Source organism: Chlamydotis macqueenii, chromosome 1 (genome assembly GCF_036417535.1).
Source record: "Chlamydotis macqueenii isolate bChlMac1 chromosome 1, bChlMac1.mat, whole genome shotgun sequence".
Lineage (NCBI taxonomy): Eukaryota > Metazoa > Chordata > Aves > Otidiformes > Otididae > Chlamydotis > Chlamydotis macqueenii.
Window position 1 is genome coordinate 12,497,636 of NC_141556.1, and position 17,809 is coordinate 12,515,444.

The 17,809-nt window shown below is 42.2% G+C and overlaps 1 protein-coding gene and 1 long non-coding RNA gene across 11 annotated transcripts in view; one reads left to right on the forward strand and one right to left on the reverse strand.

The window, feature by feature from the left end:
- Positions 1–15,134: 15,134 nt before the first annotated feature.
- Positions 15,135–17,251, reverse strand: LOC147601972 (uncharacterized). Its single transcript, XR_015258294.1, has 2 exons — positions 17,148–17,251; positions 15,135–15,351 (listed from the first exon to the last, which is right to left on the reverse strand). It is a non-coding gene; the product is annotated as an uncharacterized LOC147601972 (long non-coding RNA).
- MAGI2 (membrane associated guanylate kinase, WW and PDZ domain containing 2) overlaps positions 16,993–17,809 on the forward strand; it is a 757,279-nt gene continuing 756,462 nt past the window's right edge. For all 10 annotated transcript variants that reach the window (XM_086745852.1, XM_086745763.1, XM_086745773.1 and 7 more), the window contains exon 1: positions 16,993–17,319. In XM_086745852.1, the coding sequence (XP_086601978.1) occupies positions 17,019–17,319 (301 nt within the window). In that variant the 5' untranslated portion in view covers positions 16,993–17,018. The remainder of the gene's footprint in view (positions 17,320–17,809) is intronic.

Genomic DNA, 17,809 nt, shown 5'->3' on the forward strand with positions numbered 1-17,809 from the left:
TTATTTTAAGAATGAAAAATTGCTGTTCCATGGTATTTCTTTTCCAATTAGGATGATCTAGATCACTGTTCAGAAACTTCAAGATGGTCCTGTATTTTCCTTTCAGCTCAGTCTGTCATTGTAACAATGGCCTAAACCATCATTAGACTTGGAGATATTGGTTCAATAATTTTAATAACTTTTGCTTAAATATTTCTATACTGAGGTAAATAGAGATATTGAGGTAAACAGAGATACAGAGCTAAAGCTCTCAAAATACCACACAGATGTGTTCCATGCAGAGAGCTGTAGGAAGTCATGAAACTGCTGAACATTTTACACCCACATTTTCAACACTGTGTTTCATAGAGCAGTAAGTTGGTTACTATGTCATAAATACCTTATGATTTCTACTGACTTTGACAGATAAAAAACAGGGAAGCAAATCCTATTTCTGAACAATGAACATAAAAATATGTGGCTACACCAAGGCTTGAAAAAAAAAGAATTACTTGAAAAGCCCAAATAATTTTTTAAACAAAATTATTAATTCTTGAAAATTCTCGCACATGCAGATATAGACATAATAAGCTGAAAAAGTATAGAAAACCCTAACCTGCCTGATTATATTCCCTTTAAGCAACTGCTCATTAAAATTATTTCATGCATGTCCTCCTATCATGAGTGAAAATTAGACTGACTGTTCTAAAAAGAAAACAACGTTGAAAAATGAACATAATTTTCCCTCCCCTCTCACACCCACTCACATGGTTTTTGTTTGATGAGGATTTCTTTTTTCATTCCTACGCCTTTAGCCCTCCTCCAGGTCTTCCTTCAAACAGTGCCCTGATCTCTCCATCCGTGTACGTGCCATACAAAACCAGCTGGAACAGACTGGTGGCTACTACTCAACTTGATTAGATCTCAGCTGCTGGTCTAACTATGAACTAGTTTAGGCAGGGTATACTCATTCCTTCTTGTAGTTACCTTTCCAGCTCCATGTCTAGCCCTTGTTGAAAGTCATATACTAGGTTTTCCATCACCTCTTTCCTACCATCAGGTCTAACAGCAATGCACACCCATGATTTGGTTCCTAGAATTAAGAAGCTGACAGAAACACCTGCCTCTTACCTAGCAGCTAGCACAGTGTTTGCGCGACAAACAAGAAAAAAGTTTTTTTTCTGTCCACAGAGCTTTGAACTTGCTGCTTATTTTCCATGTTAATGCTTTTAAGACTATCGGAGGTTCAGTCCTTCAAACTATTCCACGGCACATGACATATAGAAATAGCCACTTGATGAAGCCAAAGAGAGAGATTATGTGTGATATGATGTATACATTACAAACATAAAGGTGATCAGTTCCTGCTGGGAAGTTACAGAAATTTCAGCCCTTGCTCCAAGTACTACTTAAAGTAAGAAATGCATGTACTGTGTCATCAGGCTGGCAAAGGGAGTTGATTCCAGATTTTTCACTTATTGAATGAAGACTGACTGTTAGATACTAGAAAAATTAGATATAAAACATGGCTTCTGCAGACAAATATCCTTTCTTACAATTTTAACAGGACATGGGGCATAAGAATGTCATAACAATTCTCATGCTCATACTGAAGACATTAGTGGGTCTCTTTCTTGGGCACCTAATTCTTCTTATACATAATACAGATACTTAATTATCAGCATAGAATTTATACATCCCCACACATACAGTTCCAAGCTTCTCCTGACTGCTCAAAGTTGACTCTTGCAACATTAGAATGATGCAAGAACCAAGTCCTTCTGTAGTCCTACATCTGAAATGAGTATAATGTATCTTTGAAAGATGCTTACCCAGGTCTAGTATCAATCAGTCAATTACTCTCTTCTGCAAGAGTTTTTAGAAATCAAGGTGATTATTTATAATCCTAACTCCCCACTTGGATGTCACTTGTTTAGTCTTGTTTGAAAAGTTTCACCACAGCCATGTTATCCACTATCTGCAGCATCTGGATTTGTTAAAATATTTTACAAATTATATGGATTTAAATAATCTTTTTTTCCCAATGAAGTTTTCATATTTGCACAAAAACTGGGTTTCTAAATGAGGCTTTAAATGAACAATAGCTGATTTTGGTAGCTATAGGAAATAAATATAGTACTTGGAGTCTTGCCCACAGTACAGCAGAGTTTTATGGGATTTAAGAAAAGTAGAACATATAAGGAATTATGTATAAGCTTCTTGTAGCCACTAATGTCGATTTAGTGGGACAGAGTGCACCCTAAGCAAATTCACCAATGACACCAAGCTGTGTGGTGCGGTCAACACACTGGAGGGAAGGGACGCCATCCAGAGGGACCTGGACAAGCTGGAGAGGTGGGCCCATGCAAACCTCATGAAGTTCAACAAGGCCAAGTGCAAGGTCCTGTATGTGGCTTGGGGCAATCCCAAGCACAAATATAGGCTGGGTGGAAAATGGATTGAGAGAAGCCCTGAGGAGAAGGACTTGGGTGTGCTGGTGGATGAGAAGCTCAACATGAGCCAACAATGCACACCTGCAGCCCAGAAAGCCAACTGCATCCTGAGTTGCATCAAGAGAAGCATGGCCAGCAGGTCCAGGGAAATGATTCTCTCCCTCTACTCTGCTCTCGTGAGACCCCACCTGCAGTACTGTGTCCAGCACTGGAGCCCCAGCATAAGAAAGATGTGGACCTGTTGGAGAAGGTCCAGAGGAGGGCTACAAAAACGATTAGAGGGCTGGAGCACCTCTCCTGTGACGACAGGCTGAGGGTGTTTTGATTGTTCAGCCTGGAGAAGAGAAGGCTCTGGGGAGACCTTATAGCGGCCTTCCAGTACCTAAAGGGGGCCTACAGGGAAGATGGGGAGAAACTCATCAGCAAGGCCTGTTGTCATAGGACAAGGGGTAATGGTTTTTAAATAGGAGGCAGATTCAGACTTGATAAAAGGAATTTTTTTTTTGCACTGAGGATGGAACAGGTTGCCCAGAGAGGTGGTAGATGCCCCATCCCTGGAAACATTCAAGGTCAGGTTGGACGGGGCTCTGAGCAACCTGATCTGGTTGAAGACGTCCCTGCTCCTTGCAGGGGGGGTTGGACTAGATGACCTTTAAAGGTTCCTTCCAACCCAAACTATTCTATGATTCTATGATTCTAAGTTCTCTGAACATAACCTTTTATACAGATTAAGATTCAGAGTTCCCACACAAACACTGAAACAAATACATCTGCATACTTCACCCACGTGTATCTAACTATGCATAAATACAGCACAAGCTACATTTTCCCACCAGTTGCCCTCAGGTGAGAATGGGGACTTGGGAACACTTGAAAAAAGAAGTGAATAAGATGCTTGACCTGCAAAACCCCAACATAGTTTTACGAGTCTGTGAGTGTGAAGAGAGACATTGTAGACCTAATACACCTGTGAGACTTATGTACACACTCTGACTCAGCCCTGCCTCACCACTGCTCTTTCTGTATCGTTCATGGGATCTCTTGCAGTGCTGTGGTTGTCCCCCAAGTGGACACCCTTTTCCCACTGCAGGTTTCCATACAGGTCCTGGAGACCAGAGAGTTTCTGCTTCTCCCTTGGGGCTCCTGAGACAACTTTGGCTAACCCGTTTGATTGCATGCACTGGTAGGACCTTCCTGTTTGAGACTGACTGAGCAGAAGATCTCACTTTTTTGACATAACACCAGATGTTGAGAAAGAACTTAAAACCCTATAGCCAGGTGATTCCACTCACCTCTTGTCTGTTGACAGCTCAGTTATTTCTCTGAGCCTTGACAAAGGTGCTTGAGAGGAACCTGAATAGGGTGGACTTTGCTGGCTGGACCCAGTTTTTTTGCTGGTTATCAAAGAAAGCTTCAGACACCAAAACTAAATCTAACACCTTTTTGTTTGAGCAGGAAGAATGAACACCAGCACCTTACAGAAATGGTCTGGAACCTTATATCCAACACTTCAGTCTTCTCTGACAGGAGGCACACAGTAAGGAAAGAAAATCCACTTCCTAATAATATGATTAAATATCAGTCTGCATCTCTTTCAGTCATCTAATTACCATGTTCCATCAAAAACATTGCACCATATGTCATACTACAGTTTTGATCATGTTTGCATGTACATATTTGTTAACACATCTTGGAAATAACAATAAATTATATAAGAATTATGCTAACTTGTATTTGGACACAATAGTGATAATTTTTACTAAATAATAATTTTTTTTTTTCTCACTTTTGTGTATGTAGGCAATTAAAGTGTCTCCCTTAAGAGGCAGGATGATTTCTAATTCACTATCAAAAGCTTTTTAGTATGACAGGTATATTAATATTTCTAAGTCATAAAGAAGTCAAAGATGACTGTCATTCAAAGCCAGTTTTAAGAAAATTCCCTGCTCAAATCAGGGCTTGGCTAGATTCACATTAATTTCTTCCAACAAGAGATATCTAAAGACACAGGAATCTTCTTCTGATTAAATATGCCAAGTAGAGAGAAGAAACAGAAACGACTACAACAAGGAAAAAAATAGGGAAAACTACATTTTTCATGACTTCTCTCTTTGGTTTCTAACTAAATATTGGCTAACATAGAAATCAGTGTGTTTTAACTTCCATCTACTACTCCGCAAATTATTTTTCTGTCCTGTTCTCTAACTACATCTTGTTTGAGTGCAATAATTATTGAGTGCAATAATTATTGAGTGCAATAATGCATTAAAAGGATAATAAAGAAACAACAACATAACAGAGAATTGTATTCTGCAAAGGGCAGTGCATGGGGACAGCACTCTGTCCAGCTGATTCTTTCCCAAGTGTGTGGCCCATAGATTCAGAAATACTTCATCTGTTTAAGTTTAAACATTTGAGCATCAGATTTTCATTAGTGTGCTAGTAAAATGGAATAATGGGTTCATAATTCATTGTTCTAGTTGAAACTTCATCTGTACTTGTAAATTTGCGAGGTAAGGTGAACTGAAGAGTAACGCTAGGAAATGTAAGTAGAATTATTTTAGAGGTCATCTGAAGAAAATGAGGGAAAGCCTGAGACAAGTGAGAACTCTGTAGATAAAGTATCTTCTAATTAATTTCATACACCTCAAACATAATTTCAAATTCTCTCATTTGCTTCTTAAAGGCCATATCAACCTCATTTTCTATGTCAATGTAAGTATTTAGGGCACTGATCTTAGAAACACCTGCAGGAATTTTGTACTGCTTTAATGAGTTATCCCCCTAAAATAAAGAAACCACTCTTTTGTTTAAAGTTCAATGCATATTAAAAAATGTGTGCATTCAGAATGTAAATCCATTTGTATTGTTTTACACTGCCATAAATCACAGCGTTACAACAGGCTACAGTAATTGTTAAAACTTGTGAGAAAAAAAATCCAAAACCTAATGTGAAACAAAGAAACAAACCTGAAAAAAATGCAAGATATTTTTAAAAAGTATTAACTATACTTTGATTTTACCTGAAGATTGGATCATTGATTAATTTAGAATAGAAGTTTAACAGTTAATAGTTGCAATACTCTTATTTTCACTAAAGAGGGTTGATCATTTCACCAACACCAAGATACTATGATGATATGTGGCTAAATGTCTTTACTAATTTTGTCAGGTGTATTAGACACACCAATCCCTTCTTTTTTTTTTTTTTTTTTATTTGTTAACCCAAATAAGAACACTTAAGGAGGTTTATTCCTATTACAAGAAAAATGAGCTGCATGGTCAGGGATGGAGCCACAATGCGGTCTTACAGTTCGTCAAGTTTTGATGGTGAGGAGGCCACACTGCAGAGTACAATATTTGCCTGTCAGGCTTCCAAGCACAAATAATTATTGCACTCTCTGTGTTAAGTCGCATAGAAGCATGAAATCTAAAAAAATTCAAGTACCCAAAAGACTTTACAAATCTGGATTACAGCCAGACACAACAGTGAGTGAAGGAAGCAGATGGAAAAATAAGGGCTGGGACAAGGAGCAAGTTTTTCCTGGTAAGTAGTAGTCGCAGCGTAACACCTGCCTCCTACCGTCCTTGGATCACTGCAGAGAGCCAAGTGTTAGTAGTAACAAATACTGTCAAGTGCCATGGTTTTGCCAAAAGGAGTGAGCTCAAAAAGAGTGAGCACTCATAACAGTTAAAATCAGTGCTTGAATCAAAATTCCTGGAATCTTAAAGAAAAAAAAAAAAGTCTATGATCCAGAATAAAAAATCTAAGCATATAGATTCATTGTCAGATGAAAGTAAAAACTTTATGTTGCCTTCTACATCTCCAGTAATTATCCTAGAAAATCACTCATCATTCAAATGACAAACTAATCTTGTAACTAGTCAAACATAACATGTAAATGTCAAACTAAAGGTAAACTGAGGGATGGGGATGTACTCACATAGTGTAGAAAACTGAAGTTCAAAATAAATCATTAAGAAGAGAAATTTAAGTTTAATTTTCAACTCTTTTTCCTCTCTAGGATTAAAGTGAGCTCGTTAATACTAACATAGACTTTGTTTCGACGATTAATTATAACATGCATTCTACACAAACCAATTCTGTGGAGTTAAATACTATCATACTTACACCAAGAAGAAGGAGTGCAAATGACTTCACTTGCTCTTTTTGGCTGGAATCGACTTGCTATTTCTAAATCACAAAAATTACTTATTTTCATTAAATGTATAAAAATCAAACCAACCTTGAAAAGGTTCAACTTTGACCTATTTCTTATCAGCTTGATTACTGCTGTCTAAAGAACAAAGTGACTTCTTAACTCTTTTGCAAAGACCAAAATCGTGTTCTTCGGAAAGTCTTTCTGTAATAAAAACATGGTGAAAAATCTTGTCTAATTCTTTGTTTGCTGTGGATTTATTTTCTTTAAAAATAAACTGGCTAACTTCAGAAGATATTAGTTTAAAAATTAATATCTTTTTGATTCTGCAACAGTACAATCCAAAAGCAATAACTTTCAGTATTTTTTCATATACAAAAAGGATTAAAAAAAAAATCTGACAACCTTTATTTCTTTTGAAGACAACGCTAAGACCGAGGGATATTAGTAGGAGCCAAGGTACAACAGTGTTCTAATCTGTTTTAGAAAGATCAGTGCATACACAAAATCGGCAGGGAAATGTGTACTTTTTGAGAGAAGAGCATCCTGAAGTTACTACATACCAAAACTGAAGGAGTGATATCAGGAAAACACTGAAGTACTTGAGAAAACACTATTGTTAATTGAGTAGGTCACACTTTTTCTCATGCTCGTAATGCAAGGAAACAGCTGCCAGTGCAGCGCTCATTTTTTAAGTGCAAGCAGTGAGGGCAGAAGACTTTCCATTGACATGTAAAAACGCAAACACAAATTTAAGTCAGATATTAAATACAGCAGTACATGGGGCCCACTGAAAATTTGGTTTCATCTGCTGAGAGCTCCTGTGAAGAAGTAAAATAAAAGAAAATATTATTAGTTTGTCTGCGCAGGATGATGCTACATTTTAGTCTACTTCTAGCACTCCTTTCTACAGTGTATTCCACAAGAGACAAAATCCTGTCAAATTAATAATCTGCCATTTTCTCTCATAATTGGGAAAGATCAGTTCCAAACGAAGACCGGCTGAACTAATACCAGTTGCACCCATTTACTACTCTAGGAATACTAATACATTAACCCAGTTAATACATTATTAATTCTTTGAGGGCTCCTAGGTCTGGAAATTAAGAGGGTTATCAATCTGGGTTTGGAAGAAGTGTCTTAATAGTGCCAATTAATTTTTAAATTGAATTGCATATTAACAGCTTAACCTTCAGGTCAAGAGGTGCCCAGAAGTCAATTTAATACATAAGTCAATAGGACAATTGCTATGAAGAAGTACTACTCAATCTAATAATTGCAGAACTGGTCTCCATCCATAGCAATTTTGGTTTTATCCAACTTTATGGCAAAGATGATGTGGTTCAATGAACAGTTATGTCATATGACTCCAGAGACTTAGGTCCGCTTGACTCTGCCCCTAACACAATCACACAGAATCACCAAATTATTGAGATTGGACAGGACCTCTGGAGATCACCTAGTCCAACCTTGTGCTCAGAGCACAGTCAAGTAGAGTAGGTTGCTCAGGGCTGAGTCCAGTTGGGTTTTAAGTGCCTGCAAAGATGGAGACTCTACAGCCTCTCGGCACAACCTGTTCTAGTGTTCAAACACCTCAACTTCTGTTACATGCTCAGAAAGTGATCTTGGAGCTTGGAGTGGTCCTGCCTGCTTTTTACCCATATTACTGAAGACATCTGGATTTTAAACTGTTCAGAGCATGAACCATGTCTTATGATGTAATTGATAGCACAAAGCTCACGGTGATAGCAACAAAATGCAAGTAACAGCATCTGCTTGGAAGATCATTCAGTTTGAAGGTTAAAGTGAAAACAAGACACATCTCAAATTAATATATATCGGTGTCTTGGGAAAGTAATTTGATTCTTCTTGAAGCTCTTTCTGATGACAGTCCCTCTTCTTCTCCACTTTATTAAAAATTAATTTTAAAATTTCAACGCATGGTGTTAGTCTCTTTATTTAACCGATGGTATGTTCATGCTTATTCCATTACCTCATTACTAATTTTGGGGTAAAAAACAACAGAGTGCGGGACAGCATGTTGCAGCAGCAGAAATATGGATTGGAGGCTCCAACTCATACATCATTAGCTGACAGGGACAAAAGAATAAGTGTTATTGCCTTCAGATACAGCAACCCAGACCCTGGCTACGACAAGAAAGAACAAGACTGGCAAATAAAAAATCCTTATGAGAACAAAATGCCATCATGGAATGAAGGTTATGAGAGCTCCAACATTATTTACGTAGAATAAAATCAATATGCTTGTTCTTGAATGAAGTATCTCAGATTAATTAAATAATCTGCAGAAAATTTCCAAAATTATATAATTGCTCATTCAGTGTTTCTTTTTCATGTGTGTTTCTAACTACACAGCCAGTTAGTAAGAACCTTTTTCCCTTTGGATAGTGATAAAAAATTCAACACCTATGCCAGTCTAGCAAACACTGTATTTCTTTCATTTCCAGCTATCGTACAACAGGGCGATGATGAAGTACACTATCTTTTCCTTCCAGCACAAGCAAATACGTTTCCAAAGACAAAATCAGAATAATTTTACTTTTGAAACTTTTAAAAATCTATTTTTGTATTCTGTGTGTTCAAGACAAATCTCTCAACTGAGTGCAGTAAGAACTAAATTGTGCCTGTCTTGCCTCGTGAGGGTGAGGCACACTTCTTCCTTCAAATCCAGCGCAAGTGCCTATCTGAAAGTCTTCCCCAGGATAAGCTGGGGTTCTGTAGTGGAGCCCCAAATATTCCTGGAAACTGTGGACTTGACGTACAATTTACTGGAGCAAAAATTTTTAATTGAAACCTTGACTGAGTCTTCTGTCTTCAAATTGTTACACTTAGGTCATGGAATCGGCTGAAGTCTCTGTTTTCTGAGAAAGTCACCTGAAAACAGACCTTCAGCATTAGTGACCTGGCAATACAGCACAGTCCTACCCTGTGAGCTACTACTGATGGAAGCACCTGTATAGAAATGTTCTTACTGAGTACAATGTACGACCAGTAGACTGACTGAGCATGAAGCCATATTCTGAGAATAACGCCAAAACTGCACAATAATGTAATCCAACCTCCTTGAATGCACTTTTTAAAATTATCTCAAGTCCAAAGCGAAGCCCATCACATGCTTTTAAGCATGAGTGCACCAATTCCAGAACTATATAAAGAAAATTGAGTAAAATCTCGGTGATGAGTTTTTATGAGGACGCAATGCATATGCATGGTGGCACAAATGCCTTTATGTTACATCATCTGGAGAAAACATACTCTGGGTGTAGGGCAGAGAAAAGGGGTTATCAGCCTCTAAGTTCACCCTAGAATTCAAGTTTTAGGAGTATTTATATATTGCTTTGGAATTAAGCCCTCATAATTAAAAAAAAAACATTTTTGACACTAACCTCAGTGTGGTGATACTTTTACCAAAACATACAACCATTGCTAGATAATCTTTCAATACAACCAGCTTTTTGAAGCAATCTGAATGTTTTTGCAGTTGTGAAAAGCACCCACTGCAGGGAGTTGAGACAAGCTGGACCCTGGTCCTCAGCACCCTCCGACCAGGCAGGGGACGTCCTGCCCCTCCAGCTGTCATGAGGCAGCACAGGTCAGCAACTCTGTTGAATTTAAAAGCATGGCAGGGTACTGGAAATAAGACATGATCCTCATCCAACTAACTTCTTTAAAGCTTCAGGCTTATCAAGGTAAAAAAGTTGAGAATTTGGCCAGTTCAGTGGTTTGGCACCACTTACACTGAAGCACTAAACTGACTGAGGTGTAAATCTTTCCTACAGAGCTCTGCTCACACGTGGCCTCTGAGCTGTGACAATCATTGGGTGAGTTTGTGCAGGTATTATTTTAAAGCTGCTTTCTCTAAACTCCTCACTGCACCATGCTTTAATATTTATGGAAATGTATCTACAAAACATGTAACCTTTTGTAAATTTCCATGGTGATGTCTCTGTGAAAATACGCTACCTCTGACTTCAAAAGTATTTGTTAATTTTCATGACAAAAAGTCTTTGCAATCACATTCAGCACAAGAAGTTTGACATGGAAAGGTGATTCCTCTCTAAGAGATGAGAGAGATGTGCAAATAAGGTTCTGAATGGACATGCTGTCACAATTTCACATGGAACATGAACAATACATCCCTAGAATAATATGCTTTCATTTTATCTTTTATAAGTTCATAAAATATTCATCTTCTTTCCCTGCTACGCTGTGAGATCAATCTCAGCAGCACTGTTAGTTCGTACGAAACGTAAAATGAAACTGATTATAGACATGAAAGAGGAAAGCCTCATTTCAGTCTAATCCAAGGGAAATGAAAATGCAACAATGAAAAAAGAATTCAGAAAATAGGTCTTTTGTAGTTTGTTAATCTAAGATATCATATAAGAGTGATAACTAATTTTTTACAGATTTTTTAATTGTGAGATAAATCACTGAATACTAAATAGTATAGTGGGAACTGAAGATACTAGAAATTAAAATTCAGCGAAAGATACAGGCTAACCCACATTATTCAATGCAGTGATATCCTACTGCTGTCCAGTGAGGCTTACCAGGGGGTCCAGGGTAACTTAAGCTAGTGAGTGCACAAACTGGTGTCAAGGAGGTGGAGAAGCCGTGATTCCAAACCCAGGCAGCTACCCGGCCACTTCATTTAGTATTTTTCAGAATCCCAGCCACCACCACCCCACGTGCTGCAAGGATCTCAGCAGCTGTAATTCACTACATGTGACTCACACTTCTCTTTCCAGTCGCAGCGACAGATACTTGTAGGCTTGCTATCTTTCTAGTGTCAGGCCAAATTTAAAGGATTATTTTCTGATAGGGTATTCTGTGTGGTTTTGTTTCTAACTTACTCTATCTCCTACTGTGCGTATTTTCTGGGATGCAATTTAAACTTGATTTCTGTGGAAAGAGGCCATCATTTGCTTATTTTAACAGCTCTTACCAAATTTATTTTGACGGCTTGTCTCCCAGAACTTTGTCCCTGGGCAAGTTTATGACCTCCAACAAGTTTTATGTATCTTACCTTAATCAGCTTTTGAGCAGCTAGCAAGAGCAGCACAGGAAGTGTGTAATACCGAGGTTTGGCAAAAAAGAGAGAGGAAGGAAACTGGAAAAGATCACACTTAAAACAAACACCGACACAGAGAGGATCAGGAAAGAAAAAAATATCTCCTGCAATCTTATAATCTCATTGTAAACTATAATGTTTAGATGAACTCCTCTCTTTAATTTGTCCTTCACTCCCAAAGGCTGCATTTATTTTTCAGTACAGGCATGGAGACTATTTTCTTTGCATCCAGAAGCGATCAGATTTGTCCTCTGCAAGAGCTATTGCCACAACAGAAATCCTCTAAAGAGTTGAGAAAGCTGAGTATTTCCCATTACTTTCCATTCTAACCAGATACACATTTTAGAAAGTTTTGAAGTCTACAATTAAACAACAGTTTATTTTGAAGCACTGATGGCCAAAACTATGGAAGGTTTTGCTCTAAGACTTAAACCCTCAAAAATCCTTCTTTGGCTTTGTAGTAAAATAAAACATGTACTTTTTTATTGAAGCTTTCAGAATGTGGAAGACTTGAGAAAAGAGGTTTTGGATAAATAGCCTGCGGTTTGAGCCTTTCTGAAGCAAAAGTTCTTTAAATCCAGAAAATTGGAAAAATTATATTGGTAATAATACAAGGCTCATACTAGTAAAACTAGGTTCATAAAAGACGTGAGTGGCAATAGTAAATATCGTAGCAAACTTTTAGTGACTTTTTGGTCAAATTTGCAACTGCAAAGGCTAGGAATTTGCAATTTTTATCCAAAGAAAAAAAAAATACTTTGAATCTTCTCAGAATCCCTAGGAGAACATTTAAAACTCCCAGCAGAAAGCAGTGAAAGCAGCTAAGACACTGGAGCTCTCCTCCTGGGAAGATTAGCTGTTGTAATCTTCTCAGGCAACTAAAGGTACTGGCAAAACTTTTTTGAATTTGGATTTAAATATCTGAATTTGGTCCAAGTCCTAAATGAACATAGGTCCTGTAGTGGACCTAGGCTGTTGTGTCGAGAAGCCACATGTAAGAATAAAGCTGTTGGGTAGCTGACATGCTAAATAGAAAACTGTGAGAGAAAAGAGGGATTATGACCATACTAAAAAAAATTAAGAGATGGCAATGTCACGTAGTTAGCATCTAGTCACACAGAAAGCATATGCCAAAGATGGAAATTTAACATCTTCTGAGTTCAAGTCCAATGTTACAAACGCAATTCCAAGGTAGAGAGCATGATTACAAGGTAGCATAAATAATAGTACGTAATTGACGGGTTTTTTTTCCCTGTTTGGCACATGCAATACATCATTTTCTACTTGAAAAATTCACTTATCCAAAAATGTAGTATATTGAAAATACAGAGAGAATTCAGTTACATTTTTACTGAATCTGTAGTGTTACAGTAAGAAGGATTACTTTCCAGCTACAAAATACATTTATTTACTGAAGCCTCGTGTGCTCACGTGCTTACTCATGTGCTCAACTTTACTCCCCAAAGTACAGTGACTTACAAGTTCCTGTGTACCTGATTTAAAGGTATAATAAAAGCCACTTGTGTTGTGTTTGGTGAACGTGTTTCATTAAGTGCTGTTGTTACTTCTACCCATAGGAAATCCCTTGTATTAAGATACCCTTACATTCACACTCAGGACCAGTTCATGCCCTCCTGGGATGAAACCCAACAGAAGGGACTGACAGAAAGATCTTGGCAAGTCACAAAGTCCTTTTTAGGTTCTTCAGGGGCCAAGCAGAAAATCTGCAAACTTGCCCCTTCTGCCATGTGCTGGGACACTTCTCTGTGTGACAAAGATAATCTTGTTTTACAGCTACCTGTCTATCACCCTAAAAATGAACCAAAGTTATCGGAAAGGGTGTAGCTGCAGCACAATGACCTTATACGAGGTTTAATTTCCTCACAATATATTTTTAAATAGAAGACCAAGGCAAACTATGCATTTCCATCAGTCCTTACTGCCCTAAACTCTGAGAACAGAAATCAGTGATGATAAGATGGCAAGACTTTATCCATACACAGTCAACCCCAAACTCTAGAAACTTCTCCCAGCTACAAGAGAATGCTGCAGAGAAATACAGCATCCCTCCATCATCCTTCAGTCGCAATATCCTTCACTCTGTCCTCGTCTTTACAGGTACCACCTGTCATTCCACTCACCAAGGTTTGTTCATCTCTAAACCTGAAAACTGATATTCTTTCCTGGTATAAAGATCAACTAACATGTAGCTCTGTTTTGGGAAATCTCCTAAGGCTCCTTCCACATACCCCCCACCTCTCTGCCAAACGGCGGATGCCTGCGCTGAGGTCCAGCTCACATTGCTGCCCACCTTCTGAAGGCAAAGTTAACGCAACTACGATTCATCTCCCTCCAGACAACTACCTCCAACAGCTCTACACGGTATTATTTTGGGGAATACGACTATCTAAAGTAGTTAGAAATTAAGAGCTCATTGAGTTTCATTTGTTCACAACACATATTAAAGCAGAAATGATGACTTGTCAGCCCTTTAAAATAGGACTTTGTGCCACCAATTGTGCGTGCAAGGCACCCACCCACTACCTACTGTTAACGTCCTCTGACCTAAAATGGTAATGAGCACTTAAAAAATTCTGATCCATAAATCATGTGAGACTCCTAAGAAATAGGAAAATAACGCCCACAGGATTCCCTTCCCCCATCTCCCAAGAATATTTCAAATATTAATGACACATATTTCTTCTTAAAAGCTGCATTTTTGGCAGATGTCCTAGTGTTGTACATATACTGTGGTGAACATGAAGTTATTTAGAAATTTACTTTTAATTATCAGACAAATCAACAACTGTAATACTACACTAGCAGAATGACTACAACCTCTAAGTTAAGAAATTCAGTAGAGTAGCTTTAGTAGAGCAGAGGATTCAGCAAAGAAGTGACTGTAGAAACATTTGGGAACCTGAAGGATAACAACATGTTTTGTCTTGCTGTGTGGTTTTGTTTAGTGAGGGGGGGCCTAAGGTGGTAGTTTCCTACAGAAACTTTCTAGCAGTTTCCTACAGAAGCTACCACCTTAGGCCCCCCCCCACTAAACAAAACCACGACACTTGCAATTCCTCTTTTTAGCCATTTGCTTCCTACCCCACTTCTGAAATAAAAAGCAAGACAAAATGCAAGGGCAGAGCTACAGAGAGAAACAAACCTACTGACACTCTTGTTCTCTTTCCAAGTGTTTTAGCCCATTTCTGTCCAGACCAGAGACCCAACTCGTAGTGGCAGCAGGCCACAGACTTCAGTAATTTCTCATCGCTTTCTTCCCCTCCGCATGTGTCCATTCCACCTCTGAGTGCATGAGGATGTTAAGCAAGTAATTCTGGGAGAACATGAACTGAAGAACCCTGGTTTCCCACAGACTTACACTGAGGCTGATAACGAGCTGTAATTGAAACTTTTCTCATTACCAAGACATTTATATGGTCTCTCAACCATGTGAATCACTGTTTAATAAGAGGCAAGTTCATGTTACAGCCTTTGGGACATTTACGGGATCTCTCAGCCCTACCCAGCTGCGTGTTTTCATGAAATAACTTAATTATATTTGAGATAGATTTGGGTGAAACTGCCCAACAGCCTCAGAAGTTATTGGAGAAGTAAAGACAACACAGCCAAGCATGATTGCATAAAGGGCTGTTTCCATAGGAACCTAGAGGGAAAACAGCAATACAATTTGTGAAAAATTTCATTGCAGAGTCACTTTAATTGAAATTTTAAAAATATTTGACCAGCTTTCAATCACGTGCCGTAACACACGCAGCGTTTCTCCTGCCCTCCCCCATGCAGTACCCAGTCTGCAGACCCCTGCCTTCACGTATCCTGCTCTCCAATATCCTGCAGGCACAAAATCTACGTTTCTTACAGTCGCTCTACAGGTTGCTCTGCCTGTGTTTTGTCAATCTCCCCTTCAGGTGGAAACTATTTTTTTAGGCAAGGCAAGCTTCTCAGAAACATGCCAACTGCTACACTCTGCTGCTCGCACACGTGTTAGGCATATGACAGAACTAATTTAAGGAGAGTTCCCAAGAGGAGCGGGTTCCGGTATCACCTGCTGCACAAAATGCACCCCAGTGCTCAGGCAGAGCGAAGCTCGGGAGGTTGGCACTGACGGTCTTTGGCCGCTAAGGTCATTTGGGGTTTAGGGCCAAGGAGCAGACAGCAACCTGAGTGAGAGTGGTGAACATCTGGCAGGTGACAGCAAGTAGAAAAAAGTGCCACCCCTCTCTTCGATATCCCCTCTTCAGGTGTAACACCCACTGAGCTATTCGCTCCTGTGGCCGCAGCAATCAGCATTAAAAATTACATCCATCTACAACTCCATCAACTGAACTGTGAGACCTCCGAACGGAGAGAAGCCACTCTGCAAACGCCCGTAACAGCGGGATCCTGGAGGCAAAAGCCTGTCTTTTGTTTTTCTGGCCACATCTGTGCCGCTGGGTCCTTCCTCGCCATGAGCAGAACTACAGGACCGCGGCACCCCTCTCCCCCTCGGGCAGACTCCCGAAACTCCGGCAGAGCCCCCCCCGTGCGGATCGCAGCCGGCACACGCTCAGGACGCTGCCGGAGCACCCGGCCGCGGCGGTACGGCGAGGGGGGCTCAGCCCGGCCCGGGGAGGGAGAGGCCCGCGGGGAGGCAGCTGGCCAGGCCCCGAGGCAGCCCCGTGCCAGCGGGGGCCGGTCGCCGCCGCTGCCCCCACGCCATCTTGCCCAGCGCGCCCCCTCTCGGCCGGGGCCGGGCGGCGGGGCAGGGGGTGCCGGGCCGGGGGCTGCTGCTCTCCCCGCCGGGCTCCTTCCCCCTTCCCCGGGCCGGGCCGGGCCGCTCTCCGCCTGCTGCCGGCAGCGCCAGGCAGCCTCTCTCTCGGCCTTCACTACCGGGTCAGGCGAGGCGGGAGCGGCGAGGCAGCGCCCGCCTCGCTCCGGCACCGACACTGACACCCCTCCTCCTCCTCCTCCTCCTCCTCCTCCTCCTCCTCCCGCCGCCGTCCCCTCCCTCCTCCCTCCCTGCCAGTTTCTCTACAACTAGTACATCCACGCACAGGCAGGGTCCCGGCCGCCGCGGCTGCCATGGATATCAGCTAAAGCCGGGCGGAGAGGGCAGAGAGCCGCTCCCCGACCCAGCGCCCCAGCCCCACGGGGCCGCCGCGCCCTCCCTCCCGCTCGCCGGCCGGCCGGCAGCAGTAGCGGCGGCCGCTCCCCGCCTGCCCCGGAGGAGCCCGGCTGCCCCGGGGAGCGGGGCTGGGGGGGCGAAGAGAGGGAGGGAGGGAGGGAAGGAGGACGGAGTACCGGGAGGGAGTCGGGCAGAGCATCCCCACGGCAATGTCCAAGGGCTTGAAGAAGAAGAGCCACTGGACGAGCCGAGTCCACGAGATCGTGATCGTGAGGAACGCGGAGGGGCAGCTGGGCTTCGAGCTGAAGGGGGGCGCCGAGAACGGCCAGTTCCCCTACCTGGGGGAGGTGAAGCCCGGCAAGGTGGCCTATGAGGGCGGCAGCAAGTTAGTGCCGGAGGAGCTGCTGCTGGAGGTGAACGAGACCCCCGTGGCCGGGCTCACCATCAGGGATGTGCTGGCCGTGATTAAGCACTGCAAGGACCCCATCCGCCTCAAGTGCGTCAAGCAAGGTAAGGCGGGGACGGCCCCCCCCCCCCCCCCCCCCGCCCCGGGGCCGGGGCAGGTCTGCGGGGAGGGGGGAGCAACTTTGCTGCTGCAGTTTGACTTTCCCCCTCCCCGCCGGCGGTGCGGGGGGCGGGGGGGGGGAATGCGAGCGGCGCTGCGCGGTGCCCGCAGCCGGGCGAATTAAATGTGCGTCAGTGACAGCGCTTCGCCATGGCGGGGGGGGCCGCACCCCCCCCGCATCCCCCACGGGCCCGGCCGCCCCCCGCTGCCCCGGCTGCTGCTGGCGGTGGGGCCGGAGGGGCGGCGGGCGCGGCTGCGGAGCGGGGTTCGGCCTCGGCTCAGCTCGGGCCCGGGGCAGGGGCAGGGGCAGTGCCGCCGTGCGCCGGGTCCCCGGTGCCGTGGAGGGGGCGGCTTCAGCATCTCTCCCGTGTCCGCAGCGGAACGGGCATTCGTCTGGTCCCCGGTGGAAACGACCGCCTAATCCTAGGGAACGGG